Source organism: Neovison vison, chromosome 2 (genome assembly GCF_020171115.1).
Source record: "Neovison vison isolate M4711 chromosome 2, ASM_NN_V1, whole genome shotgun sequence".
In the NCBI taxonomy this organism is placed as follows: domain Eukaryota; kingdom Metazoa; phylum Chordata; class Mammalia; order Carnivora; family Mustelidae; genus Neogale; species Neogale vison.
In genome coordinates, this window is record NC_058092.1 from 92,046,377 (window position 1) to 92,074,264 (window position 27,888).

The following is a 27,888-nucleotide window of genomic DNA, read 5'->3' on the forward strand; positions in this document are numbered from 1 at the left end:
GTAATTGAGAGTTTAATACCTTTTTGTATAGAAGGCACAAATGAAAATGAATGGATATTTACCTAATTCACTTTCACAGAATTAAGCTCCAGTCTTGGAAAATTTTAACTTCATCTAAGCCTTCTCTACTTCTGAGGATAAGAAAGGCACTTTGCCATTTCTTGAACAAATAACAGTGAAATCCATCCCCTGGTTGTAAGGGAATAGCCCCTATCTTTGACAAAATGTAGACTGCATTGAAATAGATGTCATAAACTATTTGCACCATTTTATATTATGGCAAATATAAAATGCAGACTATTCCGTGTTGCCACAATGATTGCTGTTTTGTGACTACTGGTGAACTTACCATTTTCATATAAATTCCAAGCACAGCCATGTCTCCAAAGATGCATGTAATTACCCTGTATGATGCAGCAGTTACATGCAGATGACACCCTTGCATGCTTCTGTTTCATATAAACTCAAGCATTAAGCAGGAAGCTAGAGGATATGGGGTTCATGACCTTGAGTAATCACTGCTAATAATCTCTGATCACAAGCTTGACATCAGAAGGAAACACAGGGCTCAGTAGTTACTACTAAACGTATCTCAAATGAGGCTGTATTGGTTTTTTATACCACTTGAAACCCAAGATCAGATAACCAGAGGTACCTTCTATAGACAAGACACTTCTAATACCTATAAATCAACTGTAGTGTAACTTTTTAATCAAACCTCCAAAAATAGTTCATGTTGTTTTCAGCCTAATAGTTCTGCATGTTCTTTCTAATTTCATGGAATAAAATATAGTACTCCCAGGCCATCACCAATATCCACCATTGACTGTGGTCTCACAAATGATATTTTTTAAAAAACTAAGTTATTTGTACATAAGGTGGTGTGTAGACCACACCTCTCCTTGTCACTTATTTTCATTACTGTTTGAATAACACACTTAATCACCTTTTCTTGTGACAATCACTGGGATGTCCTATGGTATAGATGTTCCACATTTAAAAAAAATTTTTTGTTTACTATCTTTGCATCTCAACCCTTATATTAATATAATTGCTATGAGCTAATTAACTAGAGTAGTACCTGAATCCATGTTGGCCAGATATAACTCTACTTTTTAGTTTATGAAGTGTTGGTGACTCACTGTCAACTTATACACTTTAAATAGTAAGGAACAAAGTAAGTGTTGAGTAAATTTAAATACATATCTATAAATTTTTAAAGCCACAAAAAAATCACTATTCTAAAAAACAACTCCCATATACACACAGATTAAAATAAAAAATGCCCACTTAAAATAAAATTCTAGTTATTAAGCATAAACCAAGTCAGGCAAGGAGGAAGAATTTTTGTTTATTTAGTTTTATTTTTCCCCACACATGTCACTGTTAGTCTTAATAATATTTGTATCACAATAATGCTGAACTCAAAAATCGACTTAAGAAACGTGAAATAAGTCATAATTCTAAGGCCCTGTACATTCTTTGAAGAAATTGTCTAATTCATCCCGACAAACTTCCAGACCTCTTTATAACATTAAATCTTGATCCCTGTTGCCAATCTAAAACACTAAATTTGATGCTAGTAACCTGAAGTTTGCAGGACTCCTCTTGGTTGGTTGGTCGGTTGGTCGGTATTTTATTTGGATTAAAAAAAAAGAAAAAACGCTTAATAGGGCATTTTAATATAAAGGAAACAGAGTGGCAGAGAGACTTGCCCAGATTATACAGTCGGATAATGAGGAAAGGAACTTTGGCCCCCAAATTCCAAAAGCTGCAAACTAGCTGTTGTTGCCTTTCAGACTAATGGAAACCTAAGAAATTCCCATTTCAGGTTCAGCCTTTTAGCGAAGTAGAGCTTCAGAAGCAAAAATATCCTGTATGAGAATGTGTGAGGAATCAAGAAAATATTCTCTTTACTTTTTACTCAACAAAGTTGTATTGTCCTTCCAGTAGACATTATAATGAAAAACATATGTCTCAAATTATGCCGATGTTGAAATCTACTTGGGATTACACACTTTATTTTTCTTTCATGATTATTAATCTAGGCTGCATTAAAACCTCACTAACGTGCCTAATATCTAAACAACATCTACAGGCTATCTATATCTATATCTATCTATCTATCTATATCTATATCGATATCGATATAGATATATATATATTCTTCCAAATCATAAAGTAAAAAATGCCTTCAAATGAACAAAGTGCATTCATACTGCACTTTAAAGATGTTCAGCAGTTCTCAAATATTGAGTGTAACAGAGAAGCCTATTTGAATAATTTAAAACAGATTTTGCACTGATGGCATATTGATTTATACTCAATACACAAACTTCTCATGGTGTTCATTAAACCATCTAAAAACGCCCTAACAAATGGAACCTCTGTTATGATCCGTTAGCCATGAAGAGCATGATGTCTTCTTTCCCTGGAAGTTTTCAGTTAATTTCCTCCCATATCATGAAAATGGCATCATGGAAGGGCGAGGAAATCAATACTCAGGGACCAAAATTGCCCTATTTGCCCAAGCATTTCATTAGTGGACATCGTCCTTTAAGTAAGCAATGCATTTAAGGGACGCTCCTGTGTTGCTAACCTGTAAGCTGTGCAGACTTGTCTCCAGCCTGTGTGTTGTCTTGTTTCTACAGAGTGTTATTGTAACCCTTTGGGCTCAGTCCATGATCGTTGTAATGGCTCAGGATTTTGTGAGTGTAAGACGGGAACGACAGGGCCTAAGTGTGATGAGTGTCTGCCGGGGAATTCCTGGCACTCCGGCTGTCAACGTAAGTAACTTCCGGGAGCTGCCCTCCTTCTGCTGCAGCATGGCTGATTCTGCTTGTCCAGGCCAGTGTGTGCAGCTTCTCAGAGCAGAAAAAGACCCAAACTGCTGACAAGCTTTAAAAGCTCCTTAAGGCCCCAGCCTATGGAGAGGAGATAGAGCAATCCATCAACTGTCCAGCTGGCTTCCTGCAAGCCCATCTTCTTCCCTTCTCTGAATGCGGGAGCAACTTATATTGAAATATCGTGCTCAGATTCAGGTACCTGGCCAGGCCATAAATTAAGTGGCACAATAGGGACCCAGCCTGGAAATTCTCACCGCAAAATGAAGGGTGATGTGTATGTGGTTAATATATTTCTTGAACTGAAAACTACCCCTGAGCTCCAGAGTTCATAAATTAAATGATATCTACATAACTTATTACTACCCCTGCTATCACACCCATCACTGAATCTTAACCAAAAAACCTGAAGGCAATAAATCTTAGGGATATTTAAATGCCAGGGTGAAGTAAATGACAAAAATCAATATTGATTTTAAGCCTCTGAGGTTAGGCACCATGCAGTGAGCCTTAGACAGATGCCATTTGGTTCAGCCTCATTTCTCTGAGGATTATCAGACCTTCTTAAAAGCTTGTCAGGCAGGTGGCATGTTGGCGTATTCAGGGAACAGAAATTTAAAAATCTGAGCAGAAGCTTCCTTCTGTCATTCATAACCTTTTCTGCCTTTTCATTATGCACTAACTTTCTAGTCTATCTGTACACATTTAGCTTACTAATACTAAAGAGCCACCAGGCAAATCCTCTGGAGCAGTGCAGTCCAATAGCAAACTGTACGAGCCACATATGGAATTTTCAGTGTTATCCACATTTAAAAAGTAAAGATAAATAGAAGAAATTGATTTTAACAACTTATTTCGTGTAAGCTTTTAATATCTCAAATAGTATCATTCAACATGCAAGCAATCTCAAAACTATTAAGGATACATTTTACATTTTTTTCATACCATATTTGAAATCAAGTGTGTTTTATTCTTACCTCAATTAGGACTGACCATATTGCAAGACCTAATAGCCAGCCACATGTGTCTACCATATTGGACAGCACAGCTCTAGACCTTCCTTTGCTTACTTTTCACTTGAAAACAAGGTCAGCATGCAGGAACTGTTCTAAAGCCAATTCCAAGGCCATACAGAATATTTCACCGACTACTTGTGGAATTTATAGTTATCTGTAAGCTATACTTTTACAGGATGTAAAGCCAAAGTGAAATTTGCTGCCATACTATTGCCGTGGGCAGCAAAGAACTGTGGTGATAGTTTGAGAAATCCAGCACTGAGGACGCCAAGGTTAGGATGGGATGCCAGAGCTGGAGGTGAGCATCTCCAGCCATGCTGGAGAGAAACTTGAAAAGACGAAGAGGCAGCACATCTGCACATAAGCTCTGCATAAGGTCATGGTTTAAAAGTCCTGCTTGCCATAGATTCCTAGAGAACACCTTAGGGGTATGGCTGATTGTTGGATCCCAAGGACCATATGACGAGCCAGTCACTGGTCCTGGAACATCTGGATGTGGAGGCCCAGGGAAAGCTCAGAGAAGAGGAGGAGGGACAGACAGAGGAAGGACCCAAACCAGCCCAACACTCCAGGCATATGTTGCAAGGAGACTTTGCAATTAAGACACTCTTCTCAAAAAGAAAGCCTCTTGGAAACTTACTGATGCAGCAGGACCTAAGAATAGGTATCATCAGGGAAAGACATTAGAGATGGAAACTAATCCAACCTTAGGGGAGGTATATTCCAAAAAGGTCCTAACTTGATTTTTCTGGATTAATTATTGGAGTATTATAAAAAGGTACAATGTCACCGAATTTTCCCTTCTGGAATGAGAAGACTGGATTGCCCGTGGCCTTACCACATAAGGGCTGTGCAATGCACCAAACCCTCTGTACCTCGGCTCCAGCACCTCACATCCTTGGTATGCAGGGATTGGTGAGACTATGGAAGTGATTGCTCTATCTTCTTGAGTATTTCTTGAGAATCCACCATGAATTAAGCATAGAGCTAACAGTAGTGGCTACAAGGATGAAGAAAGATAGATGCTGTGGACATATGGGCATGGAGTTCACAATCTGAGGTGAGAGGCTGACCTACAACTAAACAGTTTTGACAGAAGGCAATCAGAGGTAAGAAAGAGCTATGTGTGTGCTTCTAGTGAAGTCCAGATGGAAGTGAGGCTTCCCAGAGAAGCGACGTTTGGTTCAGTATTGAAGGATTAGTAGGAGACTTCCAGGATGGAACTTCTTGAGCAAAAGTACTTGAGTTAACACACTGTGTTCCAGAGATATCAAATAGTTTTGGCATGATGGGAGGATAAGGGGTGTGTGTGTGTGTGTGTGTGTGTGTGTGTGTTTTGGGAGGGGGGGAAGATGTTCAAAGGCAACCACAGACCAGATCACATGGTCTCATGAACATCAAGCTGAGAGTTTCTTCTCATCAGGGAGAAGGCAGACACAAGATCCATCATACAGTTTTAGAGAGAGGAATGAATGAAATGGTCAGAATTTGTTTTAGAAAGATTATTCTGGCTGCTCTGTAAAGGAAAGACTGGAACAGGATGAGACAAGATTTGTTATATCAATTTAAGGTACTTCAAATATACCTTTGAGTATACAATAGCCTTATCTCACTCTGAAATCTTTTTTCCTTCACTCAGTTCCACCCCTACAAGGCTGATATTCTATGCAAAAATATAGAAATTCTGCTGTCAGTTGATCAATGGCTACAGCCTGAGGATCCCTAAGTGTCTTCCCCTGGGATCTCTCAGACCACCCTAAGATCCACCAGCCAATGGGGTAACACCTGTCATTGTAGGGTGCCTCCAGCACCAGTGTTATAACAGACACTCATTCTAATTAGTTGATGATTACAGGTTGATGATTTCAGGTTGACAAATATTTTCCATATCACTCCCATGTGTGCACACATATGAATGCCCCCAATAATGCTCTTCCCAAAAAATGTCCCTGAAGTCAATCTCTCTCTTTCTGTCTTTCCTCCACCCAACCCCCATACACTTCTACTGCGATGAATGCATCCTTGGGTTAACCTCATTATCAGTGGCAGAGATTACCCTGACAACCAGAAACCAATGCCAAAAAGAAAGCAGTGGTAGATAGAGCTGGCAATGGTGCTGGCCATGAGCCATGAACTGTAGTAAGCAGACACACCTGGGCTCTGGGCTTGAATTGCACCTCCACCTCTTATTAGCTGCAAGACTTAGAGGAAATCACTTAGACTCTCTAAGCCCAGTTTGTTTTGTTTTGTTTTTATCTTAACATGGAGTAATACTAGGACACGACACATATGGTAATCATGAAGATTCAAAGAAAATAATGAATGTGGACATCATGGTACATAGTAAGCACTCAATTATTTAATTCCAAACACATGTTAATGTGTCAAAATGCTAGGCAAAATCCATGTTTGTTTATTTATTTAAATTTTGGCCATTTTAAAAAAGATTTTGGAAGATAACAGAGCATGTAGGAAATCAGGAACTTAGTACACATAGCAAGGGGAAGGCTGAGATTCAGTTGCTGGACCATGACCTACAATATCCCAATAACCCTATATGGGTTTTTGGAAGGGATCAGTACATATATTATTGATAACAGAAAAACATATTTAGAAGAAAGCTCAATAGTATGATCAAGAAAATCTTTGAATAGAATATTGTGAAAATACCCTTATAAAACTATAAAACCAGACAGTGTGGAAAACTACAGAGTATTTTGTTTTGTTTTGTTTTTGTTTTTGTTTTTTTAAAAAAAAGGACAAGAGCTAGTCTCAGGAGAATAAGGAAAGGTTTGTGGAACAAAAATCTATGGTTTAGATGTTTTCCTTCCCAGAGAATGCACAATAACTATATTCATTTTCTTTTGCTGCTATAATAAACTGCCACAAACTTAGTGGCTCAAAACAACATACATGTATTTCTTACAGTTCTGTATTTAGAAGTCCAACAAGGATCTCACAGAGCTAAGATCAAGCTGTCGGCAGAGCTGTACCCTTCTGGAGGCTCTAAGGGAAAATCTGTTTCCTTGCCTTTTCTAGCTTCTAGAAGCTACCTATATTCCTTTGCTCATGGCCCCCTTCCTCTACATTTGAAGCCAGGAACTTTCCATCTCTCTGTGCCTTTCTTCCATCGTTACATCTTTCTCTGACTACAGAAGGGAAAAGATCTCCACTTTTAAGGACTCATATGGTTAGCTTGGTCACACACAGATAATCAAGGAGGATCTCTCTACCTCAACATCCTTAATGTAATCTTTCTATAAAGTCCCTTTTGCCAAGTAAAAAACAAAAACAAAAAGAAAGGTCACAAGGATTAGGGTGTAGACGTCTTTAGAAAGACAGTTGACACTGCCCACCTCAATAATCATTGAGAATGGCAACTTCTAATGCCAAGCATAAATATATGGTATCATGGAGATGATATTTAACTCATGCTAGGAATCAAGATATGCAAGAGAAAAAAGAAATACATAGTATATCAGAAAAGAGTGCCATATGTCAAGAAGGTAAAGACTTGCGCTGTGAAGTAGAAGATAGAAACAATGAAACACCTTTCAGTCAAAACCAAAGAGCTTATAAAAAAGGTGTTGTGTAAGTATACTACAGACTACACAACCACTTGGAAGATAAACATATTTTTCAAAGCCAAATTAGAGAATCTAAATGCTCTGGAATCTTCCAAAATGAAGGAGTTCAAATATCAAGTTACTTACTGAAAGATGTGTTCTGCTAATTGTAGACTTGCATTGACAAGAATTCCTTCATCCAAAAGAGTGAAAGAAGGAGTCAGGAAAGTGGTAGCCCCACTCTGGGGTAGTACAGAGATGGTAGTATCGCATAAGAGAACAAATGTAAATAAAAACCTTTAAGGGACATTATCCCAAACCTTAAGAAAAATTGAAAATATCCTTGGGGAAAAAAATGATCTTAGATACTTTTTTGAAACACACATGCACACACACATTGATTTTTTTAGAAAGAAAAGCACAAATTATTCCCAATAGGCTACCTAGAGAAAATAGGAGACTTCCAAAATAACCAACATAGTTATACAAGGACTCCCAATGGGGTTTTGACAAACTTTTATTTAGTCGCTACTATGTGCTAGACACTGCTGCAAATTAAGGCTAAAAAATAAAAATTGCAAAAATATAAACTTGTGTTGGCAGTTGTTCAGGTGACAACTATGTGGCAATCTCAGCTCACCTTCAAGCTTAATTCTAGACAGCTGTAGGTCATGAGCAGCAAAGAAACTAACAGAGTTTCTATTCAGAGTTTCAGAATAAAGACCAAAAGAAGTTATAGTTCTTCTGACACGTGCCTGAGCAATCCACATCAAGAGTCTAGTCCTTGGAGACTGTGTTCTAATGCACAGACAGTGATATAGGAGAGTTCTGTCTTTGAAGAAGGTATTTTCATGAAGCTAGCGGGAGCAGGTTGGTGGGCATAGGACATTGCAGATGCCTACAGCATTCGGAGGGCTACTATGTAATAGATGGACGTTGCTTCAGGAAGACAGAATGGAGACCAGCAGGTAAAAGAGAAAGGTGGGTTTCAGCTTAGCATTTTCCAATGATTATTCTCTCCAGCTGTCTAAGAATATACAGTGGAGTTTCTTGGGTCATGATGAATCCCCAGACTCTGAAAAAGTTCAAAGAGAAGCTGGACAGGCTCCCATGAGTGATGCTTTTTGAAGAGTTTCTGCTTAAATAAACGTTGAGTGAAAAGACCTCTTGGGACCTTTCCAGCTTTTCTGCTCTTTCAGACCAATCACATGGGCCAAGGAAAGATATAGAGAGATTCTCCAGCTCAAGTTGTATGAAGAACCAGTTTGGCCACTCAGCTGTCCTCTGTGCTTTCACCTCTCTTTTCCAACAGGCAGACTCTCCTACTTCTCACTAACCCTGTTTTCAGTTCTCACATCCAGTTTCCAAGAATCAGCCTTCAAACTTCCATAAATCCTTTTTTTCTGAGATTAATTGGTTTTTATCATAGCTTTTCTGCTACTATAGATCAGGAGGCTTTTTTTTTTTTTTTTTTTTTGGTATGAGATTAACGTCTATCGGCCTGACAACTTGTGATCATTAAGATGATGCTTCCGATTGCTTCTGTGAGATGAAGATTATACCTCCCTGGACAAATGCCTTGAACCTAACTTGTAATTTTTCAATTGCCTCCAATTGCCTCCGGTTGCAGTCTCCCACTATTTGCTGTGTTACATTAAAATGTCCAGTTCACATTTCACCAGTTGACCTCACATTTGAATCCATTGGCAGGCGGCATGTCACTTAAACAAGGACGTCTGTGCTACTTCAGAGCATTTGCCATCCCAGACATATGATTTCACTCATTTGGCTCTTACACCTCTATCACTGAACGTGAATGGCATCACTGAATCCAAGTTTTTAATTTCCTTGCTAGCAACTTGAACAACAGTCTCATTTCCCTTGCCGAGTACCACATCCCTAACAGTGATGAAAAATAAATAGTTGGAAGGGCACTTGATGTTACTGTTGTTCCACTCCTAAGGGTGGGAAGGAAGTGCTCGTTAAACAGAACCAGTAGGAGCCTCCCCGAGGTAATTTATAAAGGAAAATATTAGGAAGACAGAAGAGAGAAAGTGGCAATTTGTAGGCATTACAAATATACCGGGCATTCCTCCTGGGGAAAAAGGCTCATTTTGTCAGCTAGGAGAGCAAACCCCAGGGTTGCTCCCAGTTGCAAAATTTCTCCTGATTCAGCAGGACGAGGCCACAGCACTCAGTCATGCTAATAGCCATCACTTTCCAGTGCTGTTTCCCTTCCATTCTTAACACCACTTTAACTTGGGATTGGTAGAAAAAGCCCACCAATCTCCAATATATCAGGGACCCGATGCCACCTGTGAGCACGAGGGTCCAGGGCTGACACTCAGGCCACGGAAAGTGCTTTAGCTCTTCACACCACTTATGGCTCCTTTTGGAGCAACCAGACGAGGCAAAGGCTGGAGCAGATTGAAAGGGGTGAGTTGTTCAGAGCGCCCTTCACGGTTGGAGCATATCCTAAGTGCATTTAAAACTTGAGGCTCTTGAATTGTTGGAGTTTGGCCTGAGGCAGATACAGATAGTGGATATACTCTCCACTGGATATAACAGCAATTCCAGACCACTTCCTGACATTGTGACGTTTCGTGCTATTCAGCTATCCTGCTTGGCTCAGAGAGGGACCTCAGTTCTGACCCCAATGAGAAACCTTCTAGTTATTTGCTCATCTGCATTATTTTTTCCTTTATTTAAAGAAAATTTTGAAACTGGCAAGGATGCACAAACTCAACCATTTCACACCACAGAGCCATACAAGTTGAACAGTGAAAGGTGTGTGAGATGCCAGGATTCACGGAGAGAGGCAGATACAATGTCACCTACTAGTAGCCCGGAATTGAAGCAATAGCCTGGTCCTATTTGATAGTAAGATGATCAGGATGCCAAGCAGAAAAACAATACATGAAGTTCTTGCCTCACCTCAGACAATACATGAATGGAGTTTCACCCGGAGCTACTCTTTATGCATAAGTGAGTGAGTGAGTGAGTGAGTGAGTGAGTGAGTTAGTCTGTGTGTGTGTGTGTGTGTGTGTGTGTGAGAGAGAGAGAGAGAGAGAGACTGAGAGAGAGAGAATCTCAAATTTTTCTGAGGCTGCGTAAAGATAATGCCTAAGTATGGATATCAGCCCAGTTGAAAGAGGACCATCCCACTTGACATTTGTGGAAGAAAAGTTTTTACTTAAGTGAAGACCCACTCCTCACCCTCCATCAGAACAGAATTAAAAGGCAGAGGAGTCACAGATAAACCAGGGTGGCAGGGTTCCTGATGACTAAATTCTAGGAGTCAATGCAATGAAATCAGGGATCCTGATTCTGGCTGTGACTTCTACCAGCTCTCCAAGGAATGTTTGCTCAACACCACAGACTTCTCTGTGCATCTCCTGTGAAATCCTGGAGAGGGCTTAGATGTTCTTAGGCTCCCTGTTGGTTTGAAGTTCTATGATCCTGAAGTCTCACAGATGGTTTGACCTACTTGCATATGGACCAAGTTCTAAGGAATAATCATTTTTAAAAATAATTTAATAATTTAAATAAGATAATATTTTATTATTTTAAAAATGTTATTTATTGCGCACTCCCTGTGCGTCAGGAACATGTGTGCATTGTCTCATTCTACAAGGAAGGTGAAGACGATTTTCCTTATTTTAAAGAGAAATACAGATTAAGTCAAGCAGAGAGAGTCAATTATCATATGGTTTCACTTATTTGTGGAGCATAACAAATAGCATGGAGGACAAGGGGCATTAGAGAGGAGTAGGGAATTTGGGTAAATTGGAAGGGGAGGTGAACCATGAGAGACTATGGACTCTGAAAAACAGTCTGAGGGGTTTGAAGTGGCGGGGGGGTGGGAGGTAGGGGTACCAGGTGGTGGGTATTATAGAGGGCACAGCTTGCATGGAGCACTGGGTGTGGTGAAAAAATAATGAATAATGTTTTTCTGAAAATAAATAAATTGGAAAAAAAAAAGAAATACAGATTAAAAGGGGGTAATTCCCCCAATTCAAATGGCTAAAAATGGCAAACCAGTTATTAGAAAATATTTAAGAATTGAGTTTGCTGCAGCATTTTACAGGATTTTTGTCATCTTTACAGATGGATACAGAGGATACAGATGGATACAGAGGCCTTGATGATTTATTATAGGGTTCAGCAGACTTTTTCTATGAAGGGTCAGACGGTAATTATTTCAGGCTTCCTGGGCATACAGTTTCTGTCGCAACCACTCAGCTCTGCTGTTGTAGCCCCAAATCAGCCCAAGATGACACTGCAATGAATGAGGGTGTTTCTGTTCCATTAAAACTTTATTTATGGCGCTAAAATTTAAATTTCACATAATTTTCATGTGCCATGAAATGCTATTCTCCCTCTGATTCTGTTTCAGGCACTTAAAAATGTAAAAACCATTCTTAGTTCATGGCCACAGTAAATACAACGCAGGCTCAGCATGCAGACCATAGTTGATTTATTTCAAACTCACACAGCAGTTAGAAATGAAGAAACAGAGGACTGGGTTAATAAAGAGGAGAGAATATGAAGCAGAAGACCGAAGAGAGCATTAAGAAAACACACACACACACACACACACACACACACACACTCTTCATTAAAGTGTCTTCTTTCCTGATGTGGGTATCGCAAGGGGATGGTCTAACCGATTCATATTTACCAGGCCATAACTGAACTTAAGAAAAATGTTAGGATTTCCAGAAACATGAGGGCTGTGACCATATAATTTCCAGGACAAGATCACAGGCACAGTCAGTGCCAGGCATTTGATGGCTTACGAGCCAGCCCAGTCAATTTAGCATCAATTTAGTACAATCAACAACTAATGAAAGAGAAGTCTGGATGGCCATAACACAATCAGGATTGCTCATGTTGGTGTGAGGAATCATTCTGTTGCATTCTGCAGGAACAACCCACCACCTTGAATATCAGCAGAAGGTTCTACCCAGAAAGAATTATAGTAATAATATCAGCTACGATACCAAGGGCACAGGAAAAGAAAATAGATACAGAACCCATTGAGAATTTATTCTTTTTTTACCATCAGCTTTGATATCAGAGGTAATTCTTTTAAATAAAGGGCATGTCAGTGCCATGAGCCCCTGCCTCTTCCATCCAATGCTCTTTTGACTGTGACTATTGAACCCAGAATGTTCTGGATCATGTGGCTCTACCTTCAGGAATAGAATCAGGTCATGAACATCTCTGCTTGAGGGCTGTGTCCTCTTCATCCCATCTTTGTCAGATTATTTTCTTTTTAAAAATTATACTCAACCTTCAGTTTCTCATTGCTGCAAGGTGGGGAGAAGAGGAATACATTAGCACATAGCAATTGACTATCTCGATGTAAGTTGCAATAAAGTTGGATTTCAACTAGAAGAGGCACACACATAGAAATTCAGGCTCACACATGCTTCATCTGCTCTGGCCCCAACTGCAGTCATCAACTCCTCCTCATAGTTCACAGTCAAGATCATCCAGACTTCGGTGGATGCGTTAAAACAGAAGTAGTTGCTAAAGTGTATTTTTAACAGAATCCCTTCCCATATTCTGCAAAAGTGTAGCATTAATATTACGCATTGCAGTTATTTCTTCTAGGCTATAACTCTTTGGGGGAATATGGGCGTATGTCTCAGAGATAAAACTACAAAAATAATGAAATATTGATGTAATCACTGTAAGAATCACATTTAGACCTCTTTCTAATTAGTACTTTGACCCTATGGACTTAGTCTTATTTAACCTGTATTTTTTATCATGAAAATCAATAATATGCAGCACTACATCGTTCACATGATTTTGAGTATAAAAAAGAAAAGTTTGGGTGTTTGTAGGAGGTCTTGTTACCAGGATAATCTGGTGGTTTATTAGTAATGTAATGTCACCATCGCTGCATTTTCAATGTTGTTGCTGACTCAGCTTTTACTAATGCCCATGCAGAAGATATTTGGATGTATTAAGAGGTCTTTACTGAGATATCACACCGCTCTTCTTTCTGATTAAAATAAAAATTAAAGTCGCTGATTTTGCACCAAGGATGCTAAACTACATATAGACATAGAGATATGGCATATGAATTCTATCTGATCATATCAGGCTATGAAATTTCTGATTTTTATTAGACTTTCAGATCATAGCATACCCTATAGGAAATCTAGACCCTCAATTTCATCTTTGGTTACGAAATGCAATTTAACCAAGGTGATAGAAGGGCTTCTTAACAGTCTTGCCAAATCTTTTGAATTCTCCTCCATGGCAAACTGGGCTGGCTAGAGGACAGATTCATTCACTTGTCCATGAAATCATTAATTTACCCATTCATTCATTCATCCATTCATACTGTCATTCGTTTTAAAATATTAAAGCTCAACCATGTTCTAGGAATTTTGCTTAATTTTAGCTCCAAAGACAACTAAAATGTGATCCTGCCCTCTAAGAACTGATGGTTTAAGAAGGATCTCAAATCCAACAGCCCCTCACTCCTGGTGGAATCCGAGAAGACCCACCCTCCAGTACTACTCTTCTAGCTCATTCTTCTGATCACAGGAATCTCTGCTCCAGCTGATAATCTTGAAATTTTATATATGAGTTGGAGTCTTAGACATATTCTAGCTTAGCACTTATTTTTTTCAAAGATTTTATTTTTATTTATTTATTTGACAGAGAGAGAGAAATCACAAGTGGCCAGAGAGGCAGGCAAAGGGAGAGTGGGAAGCAAGCTCTCTGCTGAGCAAAGAGCCTGATGCGGGACTAGATCCCAGGACCCTGGGATCATGATCAGAGCCGAAGGGAGAGGCTTAACTCATTGAGCCACCCAAGCGCCCCTAGCTTTTTTAAGTCCCAGGTGGAAACTGTTTAGTCATTAAAATTGCTTAGGGCTTTAATAAGCACTCCTTATTGCAATTAATAATGATGACAATGGCCACTATTCATTGCCCGCCATGTGCCAGGAACTATGCCAAGCCATTTACCCTGACTTATTTAATCTGTATAAAATCCGATTAGCAGTTATCCCTGCTTTACAGACAAGTGAACTGAGGCTCAAAGAGGCTAAATAACCTGCGCATGGTCATCTAGATTCTTGCAACCTGAAAGTGTATCGATCCTTCAACCAATAGCATCAGCATGACTTGGGAATTTGTTAGAAATGAGAATTTCAGGCCCTACCCCACACTTTCTGATGTGCATTTGATGAGATTTTCAGGTGATTCCTATGCATATTTGCATTAAAATTTTGAGAATTTAGAGGATTACCTGGTAAGTGTAGATTTTAACCTTGGGATAGGCTAATTCCAAAGCCGAAGTGTTTTGTTTACTTGTTTTTATCACTTAGTGTTCACAGAATGTTGATGACTGGGAAATCAAGGGCATATGTATGCCTTAGAAAAAAAATTATAGAAGGGGCAGAAAGCTCATAGAGTATCTCAGGTCATCAGTTTTTACCAGCATGTATTCTACAAATCCAAATCACATTATAATAAGGAGAATCATGAAAACTTAAACAAGTAGCCTATTTGTTTTCTTTCTTCCATATAATTTAAAAGTGGTTAATATTTGATAGGTTAATAATAAATATTTTAATATAGTATATTGCATTTGGTTATGAATATATCAAGAGGAAATACAAAGTGAGTTCCGAAAGATAAACTTTTATTGGACACATGAAGTAGAACATAAAATTTGATGGCAATTACCATTTAATCTATTCATGTTTGGAAACGTATTGAAAGAGAAACTCATAACTCAGTTAATTGTTATGAATTATTAATTGCTCATTTGAAAAGCGATGAGCAGAACTGCACTTGTTGAAAAACTTTCCTTCTCCGTGGCTTTAACCTTTGTGTCATTGGTTTTATGAGAACAAAAGGGAAAGAATGACAGCAAGATTCTAATCGTCCAGAACTAGAAAGTGACAAGACTGTGAACATCTCAGTGACTATATAAAGGTTAATTGAGATCGAAATGAAATAGTTATCGCTGGCCCCACTTAGCATACTTAAGTATGATTCTCTGAGGGCAGGTCCAAGCACCTGTATTTTACCAGATTCCCCCAGGCAATAACAACACGCAGCCAGGATCGAGGACTACATTTTCAGTAACTGCACATTGTCAGAGAGGTTTCAGCCAGCCATGAATTTGACTCAATATTCTGCACCCCAAGTGAAAGCCAGGTGGGGTCCAGTTTGCCACTCCTCATTAGAGTCTGAGGTAAGAGGGCACTCAACCAAGGCCAGGAGCACTGGAAACCATGGGCAGCTTTATAAAGATGTATTCCCCAGCTGACGAGTGATTTCTAATCCATACAGGCTAAGATCAAGAATATTTCTGGATTTAGAGATACCTAATGTAAATAGCCCCTTCTTTCTCAAAAAATCAATGTTATGAGTTTCTTCTGTTGAATTAAAAAAAAACCTTCAAAAAGTGGAAGGCTTTTTTTATTAACTAAATCCAGGGATTTATTGTTTAGTGTCAGCAGCGTAACTGCTTTATAATTGATTTTTCTGAAGAGAACTGAAAACTTAAGCTACCTTAATTTCCTTTATCTTGACACACATGATTAGCATTACTCTGAAGTATATTTTATCAGGTTTCCAATTACCATTTTTTAAAATCAACTTCTTTGTTGCATACTTGTCTCGATAAAATATTTCTAAGAGAGAAAGAAAGTATATAAAGATAAAAATATGGCTGCTTTATTCCCACTGATGGCTTTATCCTCTTTCTTCAAAAAATTATGTTTATGTTCAGTTAGGTTTTTTACAATGAGTGGGATTAGTCAAATACATTAACCCTGTTAATTTTTAAAATCTTGGGATAAAGAAGCAAGAACATTTGGGCAATGACAGAAGTTTAAAGATAACGAAACAAAATGTAATATTTGCAACTTAAGCTAATGTGCCTAAATCCTTATAGACTCAATCAAATATTTGGTGTGTGATGATTACAATCTTGTACCATTAGTAGCCTTATTCAGCATCAATTCACTCATGTAAAATGATAATAAGAATCAGATCTTCCTCACTATCCGTGAGAATTAAATAACAAAACAGTATTTAACCCAGTTTCTGTTGCACAGGAATGGCACATGGTGAGTTAATAGAACTAGAAGCGATAGTACCTGCCCTCAGAGTTTCATTGAAAATGGTGGGGATTAGATCAACAAATTTAAAAAGCAATCAAGTTACAAACAAATGACATGATAAAAATGAAAGCCATCATAGTCACAGCTACATCCTGGGGAGGGGGGAGACTAAACAATGAATGGGATTTCATACTTAATGTATCATCTTCTCGTGGTTGTTTTAAGTCATAATTGCCATCTGTAAATGCAAAATTTTAGTGAAGATTTTGTCTAAAATCAGTGCCTCTTAGTTTTGCAGTTTCCAAGTAGAGAAATAAAGCCCTCACTATAAACTTTTATCCATTAAATTCACCCTACCCTTAACAGCACTTGTCAATTTTAGGATCATCCTAAATCCCGGAAATTACCCTTTAATGCTAAAATGCCTGCCTGCTAGCCAGGTCTTGAGTTATGGTGACCCACTAAACAAACCAAAAGCAGCGGGTTCTGTACTTGGACCTAAACCAGTTTCCCAGGAGTGACAATTGGACACTTACAATCTGTTGTGTTGTCATCAGACCCACTGGATACTTGACGATTTTCAGCTTAATGACTATTGACACCCTTAGGGATTTGTATGTCAAAAATGCATTCAGAGCCTTTTTTTTTTTTTTTTTAGAACTTCTCAGGAGTTTTTTGTTTTGTTTTGTTTTGGTTTTTTGCCATTCTTAGCAAATTCCTGTTATGTGCTATTTTTCAGCAAAGTTCATATTTCTTTTCTTATACTACTAAGATGCTTAAATTGAGATTTTTACTTTGAAGGGAATAGGGTTGTTTTTTCCTGCGGAAGATTAAAAGAAATAATGTGAGTAACAATTTAACCACATGTCATAGCGCCCTTGAAGAAGGAAGGCTGAGTTTTTAAGGTGAACCAAAGGCATTAAGGAACAGAGATGTGTTAATACTTCCCAGGTATTTTGTAGTCCCAGGAACGTCACTACAAAATGTGAAAATGAGAAGGAAACAGAAACTCCAAAGAGTAAGGGAAGCATGTTGGAAGAGTTACTGTCTCTCACAACAGGGGACTTGCTGCCAGGGTCAGCCGATCTTGGTTTAGTCTGTGCCTTTAAAATGTGCCGTCCCTCTGTACACTATAATGGCATATTAGTTTATGTTTTAAATGAATGTACTGGTAGTTGAGGAAGAATTTATCGGGGCAGGCAGAAAGGGTGTAAGAATTACCAAGCTCTAAAGGAGCAGAGTAGAAGGAAAGACTCTCGGTTGAGGGACTCCTCAACACATAATCAAACATTTATTGACCTTGTACGATGAAGTCTGCATCATGGTAGATGCTGCTTAAGGAGTTAAGCAAGTTTTATACAGGCTGTGCCCTCCAGGAGGTCACCAAATTTGAGATCGGGGTAAAGCACAGAAAATCATAGGGTGAAACAAAGTCTCCTGTCCAGAGTACTTAGCACCCTCCTAATGAGTCTGGTTTTAAAGGAAACTGGAAACTTCTATAGGTCTACTCTCGTTGAGTGACTCTGTCCAGAATAGTGGTTGCAGTCCTGACCCCGCCTTGTCCTGTGTTGAGTAAACACAGGTTTGCTGTGTTTGCTCAACAGGTTATGTAACCTCTCTGACCTAAGATTTTGCCCCTCTAAAAAAGAGATGATTCCATCTCATGGAGTTGTCAGGAAACCAAATGAAATGCTTGTGAATCACAAGTTCCGGGGCGCAGTAAGTTCTAGAAATGATTGCTGTTATTGGAATTGCTCTACTGTAAATGTATTGCACTAAGTAACGAAAACTGATGAAGAGCTTGGATGGATTTGCAGCTGTCAATGAGCCATTAAACCTGAAGGAGATGCCAATCAGAAATGTTATTTTTAAGCAATATTTGACAAGACAATTAATTATGTGTATTCCGAAGTCATCAGGGGATAGTGGGAAGTGTCTGGGTAGTGGGCAGAGAAATTTACATGAATTCCCTGATGTTCTGAAATTCACTGGGGGAGAAAGGTGTGGGAAAGATAAAGAGTTGAAAGTCTGTCCTACATTCAGGAGGTATCTGACCGTAGGTTTACTCCCCTGGTCCTGGGGAAGTGACCCTGATCTAGGAAATGCTTGAATTTTCCCACCTTCCTGGAGATTCTTTAATACTCCCTCGTTGGCCCTTGAGTGAGAGGATGGAGCTTCCATTCCCTGTGGCTCACCTCTCTGGCATGAGATTAGCGTCTCAAAACAACAGTCAGCATTAGCCATTTGTGTGGTAGAAGGAAGAGTTCTTTTTGTGTCCAATTTCACTTTAGAATTTTATTGTTTTGTGGACCAGCATAGTCAACTTCACATTTGTTAATAAATCTGAAGATAAAGGTAATCTTGTAATTTTTAATCAAGAAGGCAAGGCACTACCTGTTTCTAGCTCCAAATTTAGCACTAATACAGAAAATAATGTTCCTTTAGAGCATGGATTTCTGTCTAAAAACTTCATCCAGAAACTGACAATCAAAAAGGACACTGAAAATACATTTCTTTTCAAGAAAAGACAGGAGTTCACAGGGGATCTTTTCTTTCCCTCAGCAGGTACCTAGTTTCCAGCTACAAAAGTATGCATTACTCACTGAAAAATGTGTTTGAAAACACAACTGGAGATCATGACTAAAACCCCTAGGGGGGCTCTCCTCAGGCCAGGATAAGTCCAGTTCTGCTCCTGCACTGTTGTTAATCTTTTCCTGCTGACTGTGTCCTTCTTTTCAAGCTGCTATGACTTTAATAACAGGAAAAATGAATACCATATAGGGAAATATGCTGGAGTCTTACAAATAAATACACCTGTATTATAAATACTTCATAAATTAAATTACATTCACAAATATTTCAGTAATAAACATGCCATGAGCCACAAGCATGTTTAAACATTACACACATATTACTTCAATTCTTTCTGCCTAAAACTCTGCAAAGAGGTGCTAGTATGCCTATCTTATAGATGAAGAAACTAAGGCAGAGAGTTTAATTCATTCAAACAATTGGTAGGTGATAGAGCTATTATAAAACCAAGATAAAGATCTGACTCCTTGTCCCATATGCCACACAGATTCATTGCTGTAGGTCCAAAACAGACACAGTTTTAAGCTCAATCCTCCTTTGGAACTGGGAGGGTAATAGGAGCTTGCAGTATTCTAGTCTTGGACCACAGCCCAACTACAGGGCCAGTTTGCTTTCAGTGGGATGGAAACAAGCCTCAGTACTCATTAATAGGAATGTTTATGAACACGAACACTACCACACAACAGAAAAAGAACCTTCTAGACAAAAACAAGCATCGACTGACAAAGGTTACTGACTCTCTTTCACTCTCACTTTATCATCTACTAATAGGAACAAATGTTTATTTCCTGCTCTCTATGCGCAGTGAATTTATGTCTCAGAATCTGCAGCTAGTTTACTCATGCTCGCTTGGAACAAGCAAGCTATGCTCTTCGATTCCCAGCTCTCAAGGTCAGTGCCTAGGAGCCCACAGAGGGGCCTTGCCATAACGTACAAACTATTGAGAGGTAGCATCTCATGGAGGGTAGGGTGTTAACAAATGGGATGGCCTCTCATTCTGAAGATACAAGTCATTCAACTCAAGCCAAAAATCCTGTGTCTCTTCACAGAGAAAAGTCACTTATGCTTTTTATGGTCTGACCCATTCCTCAAGCCAGTCAGAAATTCAAATAAAGACATCAAACTAGAGCTGACCCCCATGTCACTTCACAAGTTAATACCTCAAAGAAGGAAACAGCCTCCATAAACAGCTGTCAGATATTAAGTCCCTGACCTGATATGACAAAGGAAATATTCTTATTCCAACATCATCATCATGACAAGCCCTTGGCATCATCCCTGTAACAGAATATATCACTTTCTGAGTTTTACAGACTTAGAGAGATGAAACAGACTATCTAGGTCACGAAATTAGAAGAGAAAAGAAGGAGGCCAAACCCAGTTCTCTTCCTCTCCAGGCCACCAATGTGTATTCACTGTCAGGGGCCACAGGCAGAGCGCTGAGCTCTCGCAACTCAGGGGTTAGCCTCACAGGGAAGGTGAGGAGAGAAGTAAGGTGTGATGGGGAAGACCATTGATCAAGCCCTTGCGAGATGACTTTTAGAAGCAATAAAAAGTCATTACTCCCAGTGTTGTCCGTTCACCTAGTATGATGCTCCTCGGGATCAAATGAAACGAATGTTGGCTGCTAGAGATGGGAAGGTGTCCATTGTCTCTAAAGCAGCAGGCTTCTTCACCAGCTCTATGAATGCTTGTGAAAAGTAATAAATGCCTGATTCACTTTAAGACTCCAATATGCTCAGACAGGCAGGGGCCGGTAACTGCTGTTGCAATGCACCCATTCCAGTGACCTAAGGTGACAGCATTGGATAGAATGGCAGGAACAATGTGCAGACAAGCCTTGATTGTGGTAGCAACGTTCATGATGTCCTGTCAGGACTACGTGGTCAGGCTCTTTCTGTTGCTCTGGAGACAAGGAGTGGCAAGAATTCATCATCAAATCATTAGCCACTGGTGGCAGACACTGTTGCAGCTTTCTTGTCCTGTGCCTATTATCTCTTTGGAAGGATGCATGAGCAAAAATGGAGATGGCTCAATATAGTGGCTGCAAATGCTATAAACAGGATTTAGAACAACTGGATAGGTGTCAGAATCATCTCTGGTCAGGTTTGGAAGGATGCATCCATATCTCAAAGAGATCAGAATATTGCCAGGGCCTGAACACAGTGACGCATCATGATGGGAAACAGGTGATTTCACTTCAAAAACTGAAAGCCATCTCATGAAAAGGGGGATGAGATGAGCAATGAAGGCAAAGGAGATTAAATAGTGCAGGGGAAGGCATTCTAAAATCACTTGAGCCTGCAAGTGGAGTGAGTGGATCTGCTTACAGTAAGTAGTAAGGCAACAGAGTGGCCCATAGGAAGACTTGATGCCCTCCATGGGCTGATGTGCTAAGTCATAGACTCACTCGGCTGCCTGGGATTAACAAAATGAAAACCCCTTGGATTCCAAGCAGATATCCATATCCCTGTTTTCAAATTTTAGGGGAGAGAGTGGGATTTAGACACAATGGGCATAAGCAAGTCCTCTCTCACCCAGACTGGCTTTGGAATCCATCGTAAGTCCATGCCTACTCCCAAAGACCCTATTATAAAATCACTCTTGGTCAAATGAATCAGCTAAGCTTTTCAATGAGCTCCCAGCAGAAACAAGTGGACCCAGCCAGGACCCCAGACTGTTTGCTTACTGAGACTTCTCACTGGACTTTAGAATAGGCTTTGATCTATCTTCAGATACCACACTGCACTTCATCTAATCCTTATGCCCAAAGTAGATGAAGGTATCGGGTACCAACCAAAAAACCCTATAATGCAGGGTTAGAGATTCCATTTGGTTTCATATTGGTCTGAAAATACCTTTATCTGGCTACACATTGCAGTACTGTTGCCTTATCATGATACAAGACTTAAATCCCCCAGTTGGATGACATTTGTGCTTTGATGTGCCATTAGCTATCAGAGACTCTATCATGAAACTATTCTCCGTAAGATTATCCTAGAATAATAGATCTTAGGTACATGGAATTACACATTTGGAGTATCATGGGCCATATAACTCAATGTACAAATGAATTAATAAACTGTCTGCGGAAATTCTACATACAACACCGTCCACACATTTAAGAAATCTTTTCCTTTTTGTCCTATCATGAATCAAATTACTGGCATATCTATGATGTATCATTTGAAGAAAATACAAATCTCAAGCCTCAGGCTCTGTGGTTAGCACAATTCTTTCTTTGAAATTTAGATGTTTACATTTACAATTGTTCCAGTCTGTTCTCCTTCATTAGAAAAGCATTCTTAGAGGGGTGCCTGGGTGGTTCAGTGGGTTAAGCACCAAACTCTTGGTTTAGGCTCAGTCATGATCTCAGGATCATGAAATCAAGCCCAGAGTCAGGCTTTACACTCAGCATGGAGTCTGCCTGAGATTGTCTCCCTCTCCCTATGCCCCTCCCTCCACTCTCTCTCGAAAAAAAGAAAGAAAATAAAATTCTTAGAAATAAAGTCTAGTAGGCCGCATTCAGATTGAAACACCATACATTTATCTCTCAATCTATTTTCCAGTATGAGTTTCTGGTTCTTTTAGTACCAAATCCTCTATCTAATACTTTAACTATGAAACGCAGCACATATTTGGAAAAGTCTGGAAGCAATGCATTTGAATTCCATTTGCACCTTTCACATTTATCCATGCTTAGTGCTGTAGGTATACATAGATATGAGCTCTCAATCAACATGGTTACTTTGAATGTGTTGTGTTCAATTAGCAGAGAATTAGGGGATATTGTTTAATATTGTACTTAATTATGACATACATACATGTGTCTATCAGATATTCATGTAATGTTCTAAAAGGCAAATAGATTATTTTGTTTGGGGGTTTATCTAACAATAATTTTTCTTTTATTAAGTTTTTTGTAACAAGAAAACTGCAACATTCTTTTATAAATATTACAGTTTGACTCAAACATAAGCTGCTAGAATAAATTATTTATATCAATAGACTTATGAGTTTGTAGTGTGAGGATGTGTTTGCCTTCAAAAGTATTAGAAAATTATGAATCTAATACTTTGCCATAATATCTAAGGAGACAGAACATTAATTACTTAGCTTTTTGTGTTATGAGTAGTGTAAGGAAATTTTTCTGAAGACTTTTGTTTTCATTCGCAGACTCCTTAGCGATATTAGAGAATGAGCCCATCCCCAGGATGTATGTTTTTATTCATAATATTCAAGAAAAAGGCTGCTTCCTTTTAAAAGTTTATCTCACTTACTCTAATAGCCAAAGAACAGATATATTCATTTCCAACCTGTCCTCATATGAAAGTTTGAGAATGTTATTCACCATATGTCTAATGTCAAATATTAAAAAACACAGTATAATAAAAAGCTAGTTCAAAATCCCCTTACTTTCAATCTATTAGTCAGATTAATGGGGATGGCACATTGGTTCCACTGTTATACCACTCCAGTGGCAATCTTCTAAAATTAGGAACTGCCAATCTGGGGGAAGCAGAAGAACTCTATATCATTTTAAATTTAACTTTAGCCTGCTCTGAAGCCATTAGAGACGATTAAAGGAGATCTCCAGCCATTATATTCAGCCCAGTAGTCTTCAAGTTCAAAAGGTAAAAAGCACTTTTCACTATAAATAAACTGAGAGACAAAATTATTTTCAATGAAGTTTCAATTTCAGTGAAAATAAAGTAGGTAATTACGTTGGCTATTACTGAGGTCACTGCCTTCATTGACCATCTGGCTTAAAACTAAAAAATAGGTATCATTTGTGACATGGACAGAAATGAGCAAAGTGTCCACAGCTTCCTTTTTTAAAGACCTGCAAATTCAGTTAATTCACATATTAACAGTCTTCATGAAACAGTTACTGAAAAAATAGCCTGATGGCCTTTTTGAACCTGAACAACTCACAGGGAAGGAAAAAAAAAAAAAAAGAAAGAAGGAAGGAAAGAATAGAAAGCTGTGATATCTTACCATTAGCATTACTATAGTTATAGTTTCTATATGATAGGCTCTTGTGTAACATTTTTGCATGCCAAAAACTAGCAGGCCAAACTTATCTGAGTTCTGTTGTTTTCCCACATACAAGAAATCCTATTTGTTGAATGTAAATGTTATTTTCAAGTTGGAAGTGTTATTCCCTAATAAGGAATATAATTTAATTTTTACCTAATTTTGCTCTACTTTCTCTAATTTCAAAAGGCATCAAAACAGTTTAGAAAGTTGGGCACCTGCTGCATTAAAATCATTCTCAGTGCATATTGCTTATTTTTATTAATCTCCTTCACATCTAAAAAATGTCATTATTGGATTTTTATATAGCATTGACTCACATATCTATCATTGCCTGAGCTGCACGGAAGAGAAAAAAAGTTAGAGCAGATTATCCCCTTTTTTTAGACAGCTTTGCAAAGAGATAGATGTATTGTTCAAGAAGTGTGAGTTAGAAATGGGATTAATTTGGTTCAAGTCTTAAACTTAGGATAACTTTATTCCTATATCCTTTGTGAGATCCAAAACTTTGCTTAAAAAAAAAAAAAAAAGACAATACAGGCTCTGTTGTGTTCAGAGGCCACTAGCTTCAGGTTATGCTATTCATTCAGCCTCAAAATAGAATATATACTTTCTGAAGATCCCATTCTCTGCATTCATTGCTGTTGGAGAGTCTTTGCAAATACCCTTGCCAGTAGACATAGATGTCAGCCCCAGAAAAGGAAAGGGATGGTGGGGGCGGGAGCAAGGCAGGCGTGGAAAATAAGTTGCCAAGAGAAAAAAAGCTGTAGTTTCAATTGGAGGTTATTTCTATTCGTCAAGTCTTGCGAAATTATTCACAGTAGAGATTAATGATTCCTTACAAATAGGGGTAGGCCTTCGCCTCCCTAATAGTTTCTCCTGACAAAATCCATTATGCAGTAATGCTAGTTGGAAGCCAGCAGGGGACAGTTTTGTTGAAACACCTTCGGGATGGAGCGCTTTAACCTAGAATCTGACACGAAGGAGCTGTTTCAGTACACCGTTCTGGAATGTTGAAGAGAGGGGTTCACAGCAGCATGTTCACACATAGACAACCAGGTGTTCCCAGAGCAAATTATTTACGCTCGTGGATTTACCAGTGGGAAACTGAAACCCGCAAATCAGGATCCCTCCCCGCCCCCAGCTAGCCAGAAGTGCATATGCATTGAAGGTTCAAGGACAGTGGTGGCTAAACTTCTCTCATTTTGTTCTTTGTTCTTTTCTGTTTCCTTGGAATGCTGAAAGTAGAAAACAATTGACCTTGCCAGGAGAGAAAAACCTCAAAACACAGTGATGGTGCAGGTGACCACCATCCGGGCATCACAGATGGCTGGTACTGGTTCTCGGCCCGATTACTCATTGCCCAGTGCGGTGCCTCTAAGCTGTGCGCTTGCGCAGTGCCAAGCCGCTACGACGTGCGCTTGCGCAGTGCTGAGCGGGGCGCTCCCTGGGAAACAAACTCGCGGGGCTTTAGCAGCCTCTTTCATCACGACCTCGCTCCTCTGCTCTCTTCCTCAGAGGTGAGCCGACGATCATTTATCGGGGAGGACGGATTTTAGACAATTTGGAATAGCTTTGGCAATTAAGTTTCACAAAAGAAATCCAATAGTTCTATTTGGGATATGAAATGATTTCCTCTATGGCCTGTGGTTCCATATTGACTTCTTAGGAATATTTAGATTATTTATATGCCTAGCCTCTTAGCCGCACTGCCAGGGAAAAGGGCACTTCTATTGAAATAATAGCCGTAATTATTCGATAGTTTCTTTTCCTTTGAAGGCGGTACATCCTTCAGCGTTCACTTTTATACCAGACTAGAAATTCGGAGGTAGCTTCGCGGTGGGAACCGATGCTGGAAACTGTCCATCCGTCATGAGGAATGAACTCTTCTCGGAGGGGAATTTTCTCCTGGATTGCCAAGTGCATAATATTCCCCTGGAGCAGGCTGCATAAAACAGCACCACTGTGACACGTCTCATGATATTTAACTCGAAAGGGGCCTGTCAGCCCGATGCGCTGGGGTGCTAATTGTGTTCTAGAGTGATCATCGCATCTTAAAGCCCAGAAGGTCTGGAAGAGTTTATCTAATATTGGGGTAGACGAGCCGTTAAAATCCAGCCAGCCAGGAGAGCGTCCACAAAACCCATTATTCCGGCCGTATTTTTAGGCCCTTAAAAGAAGGATGCTGGGTGAGACAAGCCATAGAGAAGCCTGCCCTTTATTCAGTAAACAGATGGAACAGGAATTCTGTGCCCAGGCGCCGTTCTGGGTACTGAGGATATGGTAGTGGGAAGACCAATGCAGACCCTGCTCTCAAGAGCCCACATGCTGGTGCCAGGCAGATGGGAAATAAGGAATGAACAGTGGGAGGAAACCATTTTAGACGGGTCGTTAGCCAGGGCCTTTCAGAGAAGGAAGCCCTCCGTCTGAGACCCGAGAGTGTCAAGGGACAGCCCCCTGTGGGAAGTTCTGAGGGAAGGCTCTTCCAGGTAGAGGAAACACGTCCTGCGAAAGCTGGAAGGCAGGAAGGAGCTCGGCTGGTCCAGAAAATGTGAAGAAGAAAGTGTGGGTGGCATAGTGAATCAGAGGGAGAGGGGCTGAGGTGAGGTGGGAAAGGGAGCTATCCCTGAAGGCCAGGACAAGAAGTGTGGATTTTCTTCTAAGTGCAGTGGATGCTAAGCAGTAGAGTGCTTAATGATATGGGGGTTTTGATTTAAAAATAGTAATTCTGGCAAAGAATAATGATAATAATTCTGGCTACTGTGGGGACCATGAATGGTAGAGGGGCAAGGAAGGGAGAGCAAAATTAGAACAAACCAACCTACGGTAGTCCAGACAAAAGGTCGTAGTGGCTTGGACTTAGTTGGCAGCAAAGCAAGTGATGACGATGGATTCAGGACCTGTTGTAGGACCTGTGCCTGCCCTTGCTGAGAAACTAGTATTAAATCTCAATTTTGAGGTGGTCTGCAACCAAGATGTGTATTTTCTGTTTTCTGTTGCCCTCACCACTTGGATGCCTTATAATTGGTTTGTACCAGTTTCAGTGTGTTAGAGAAGGAAACACAGGGACAAAAGTAGTAGCAGTCACAACACTCCAGCATATGGAGGTGAAGCAGAGCAGTCAGACAAAGTAGCTAAGTCCGCAGAATTGGCTGGGATCCCAGGCTCTGCCACCCACTACCTATGTGACTTTGGACACATTATTTACCTTCCCTGGGTCTTTGTTTCTCCATCTATAATAAGACTATTAGGATAAGAATACTTACCTTATGAGATTGTTAAAAGGATTAAATAAATTCATCATGAGAAGCATTTAGAATAATGTTCTGGCACAGATGAAGTGCTCAATAAATAAATGGTAGCTTCTGTCATTACCGTGGTTTGCCTAAACCCCCTTCTTTACCCACCCACCTCTGCCCACACCCTCCGCACCAAGTGATGCATAAAATGACATATCAACATGTGTTTTTCTTTTTAGTTACCAAACAGGAAGAAGGACTATATAGAGATTTTTTTTTTTAATTTCTTAAGAGGAGGAGAGAAACTAATTTTTCAGAAGCTCTTGCCACTGGAGAGATGTTTCATAGACAATTGTATCTCATTTAGACCTCTCTATCCTCAAAATAGTTACCATTTATTGATAAGTTTTTTATATGCAGTTCCTATTTGTACCTTTGGAAGTACTCTGCTAGGAAAACATGTTGTGTCTGTTTTACAGATGTGGAAGGTTC

The 27,888-nt window shown here is 39.5% G+C and overlaps 1 protein-coding gene across 6 annotated transcripts in view; it reads left to right on the forward strand.

The window, feature by feature from the left end:
* NTNG1 (netrin G1) overlaps positions 1 to 27,888 on the forward strand; it is a 346,692-nt gene that overhangs the window by 300,907 nt on the left and 17,897 nt on the right. For 4 of the 6 annotated variants that reach the window (XM_044238793.1, XM_044238795.1, XM_044238798.1 and 1 more), the window contains one exon: positions 2,652 to 2,786. The exons of the other annotated variants lie outside the window; for them this stretch is intronic. In XM_044238793.1, the coding sequence (XP_044094728.1) occupies positions 2,652 to 2,786 (135 nt within the window). The remainder of the gene's footprint in view (positions 1 to 2,651; positions 2,787 to 27,888) is intronic. 6 annotated transcript variants of the gene reach the window in all.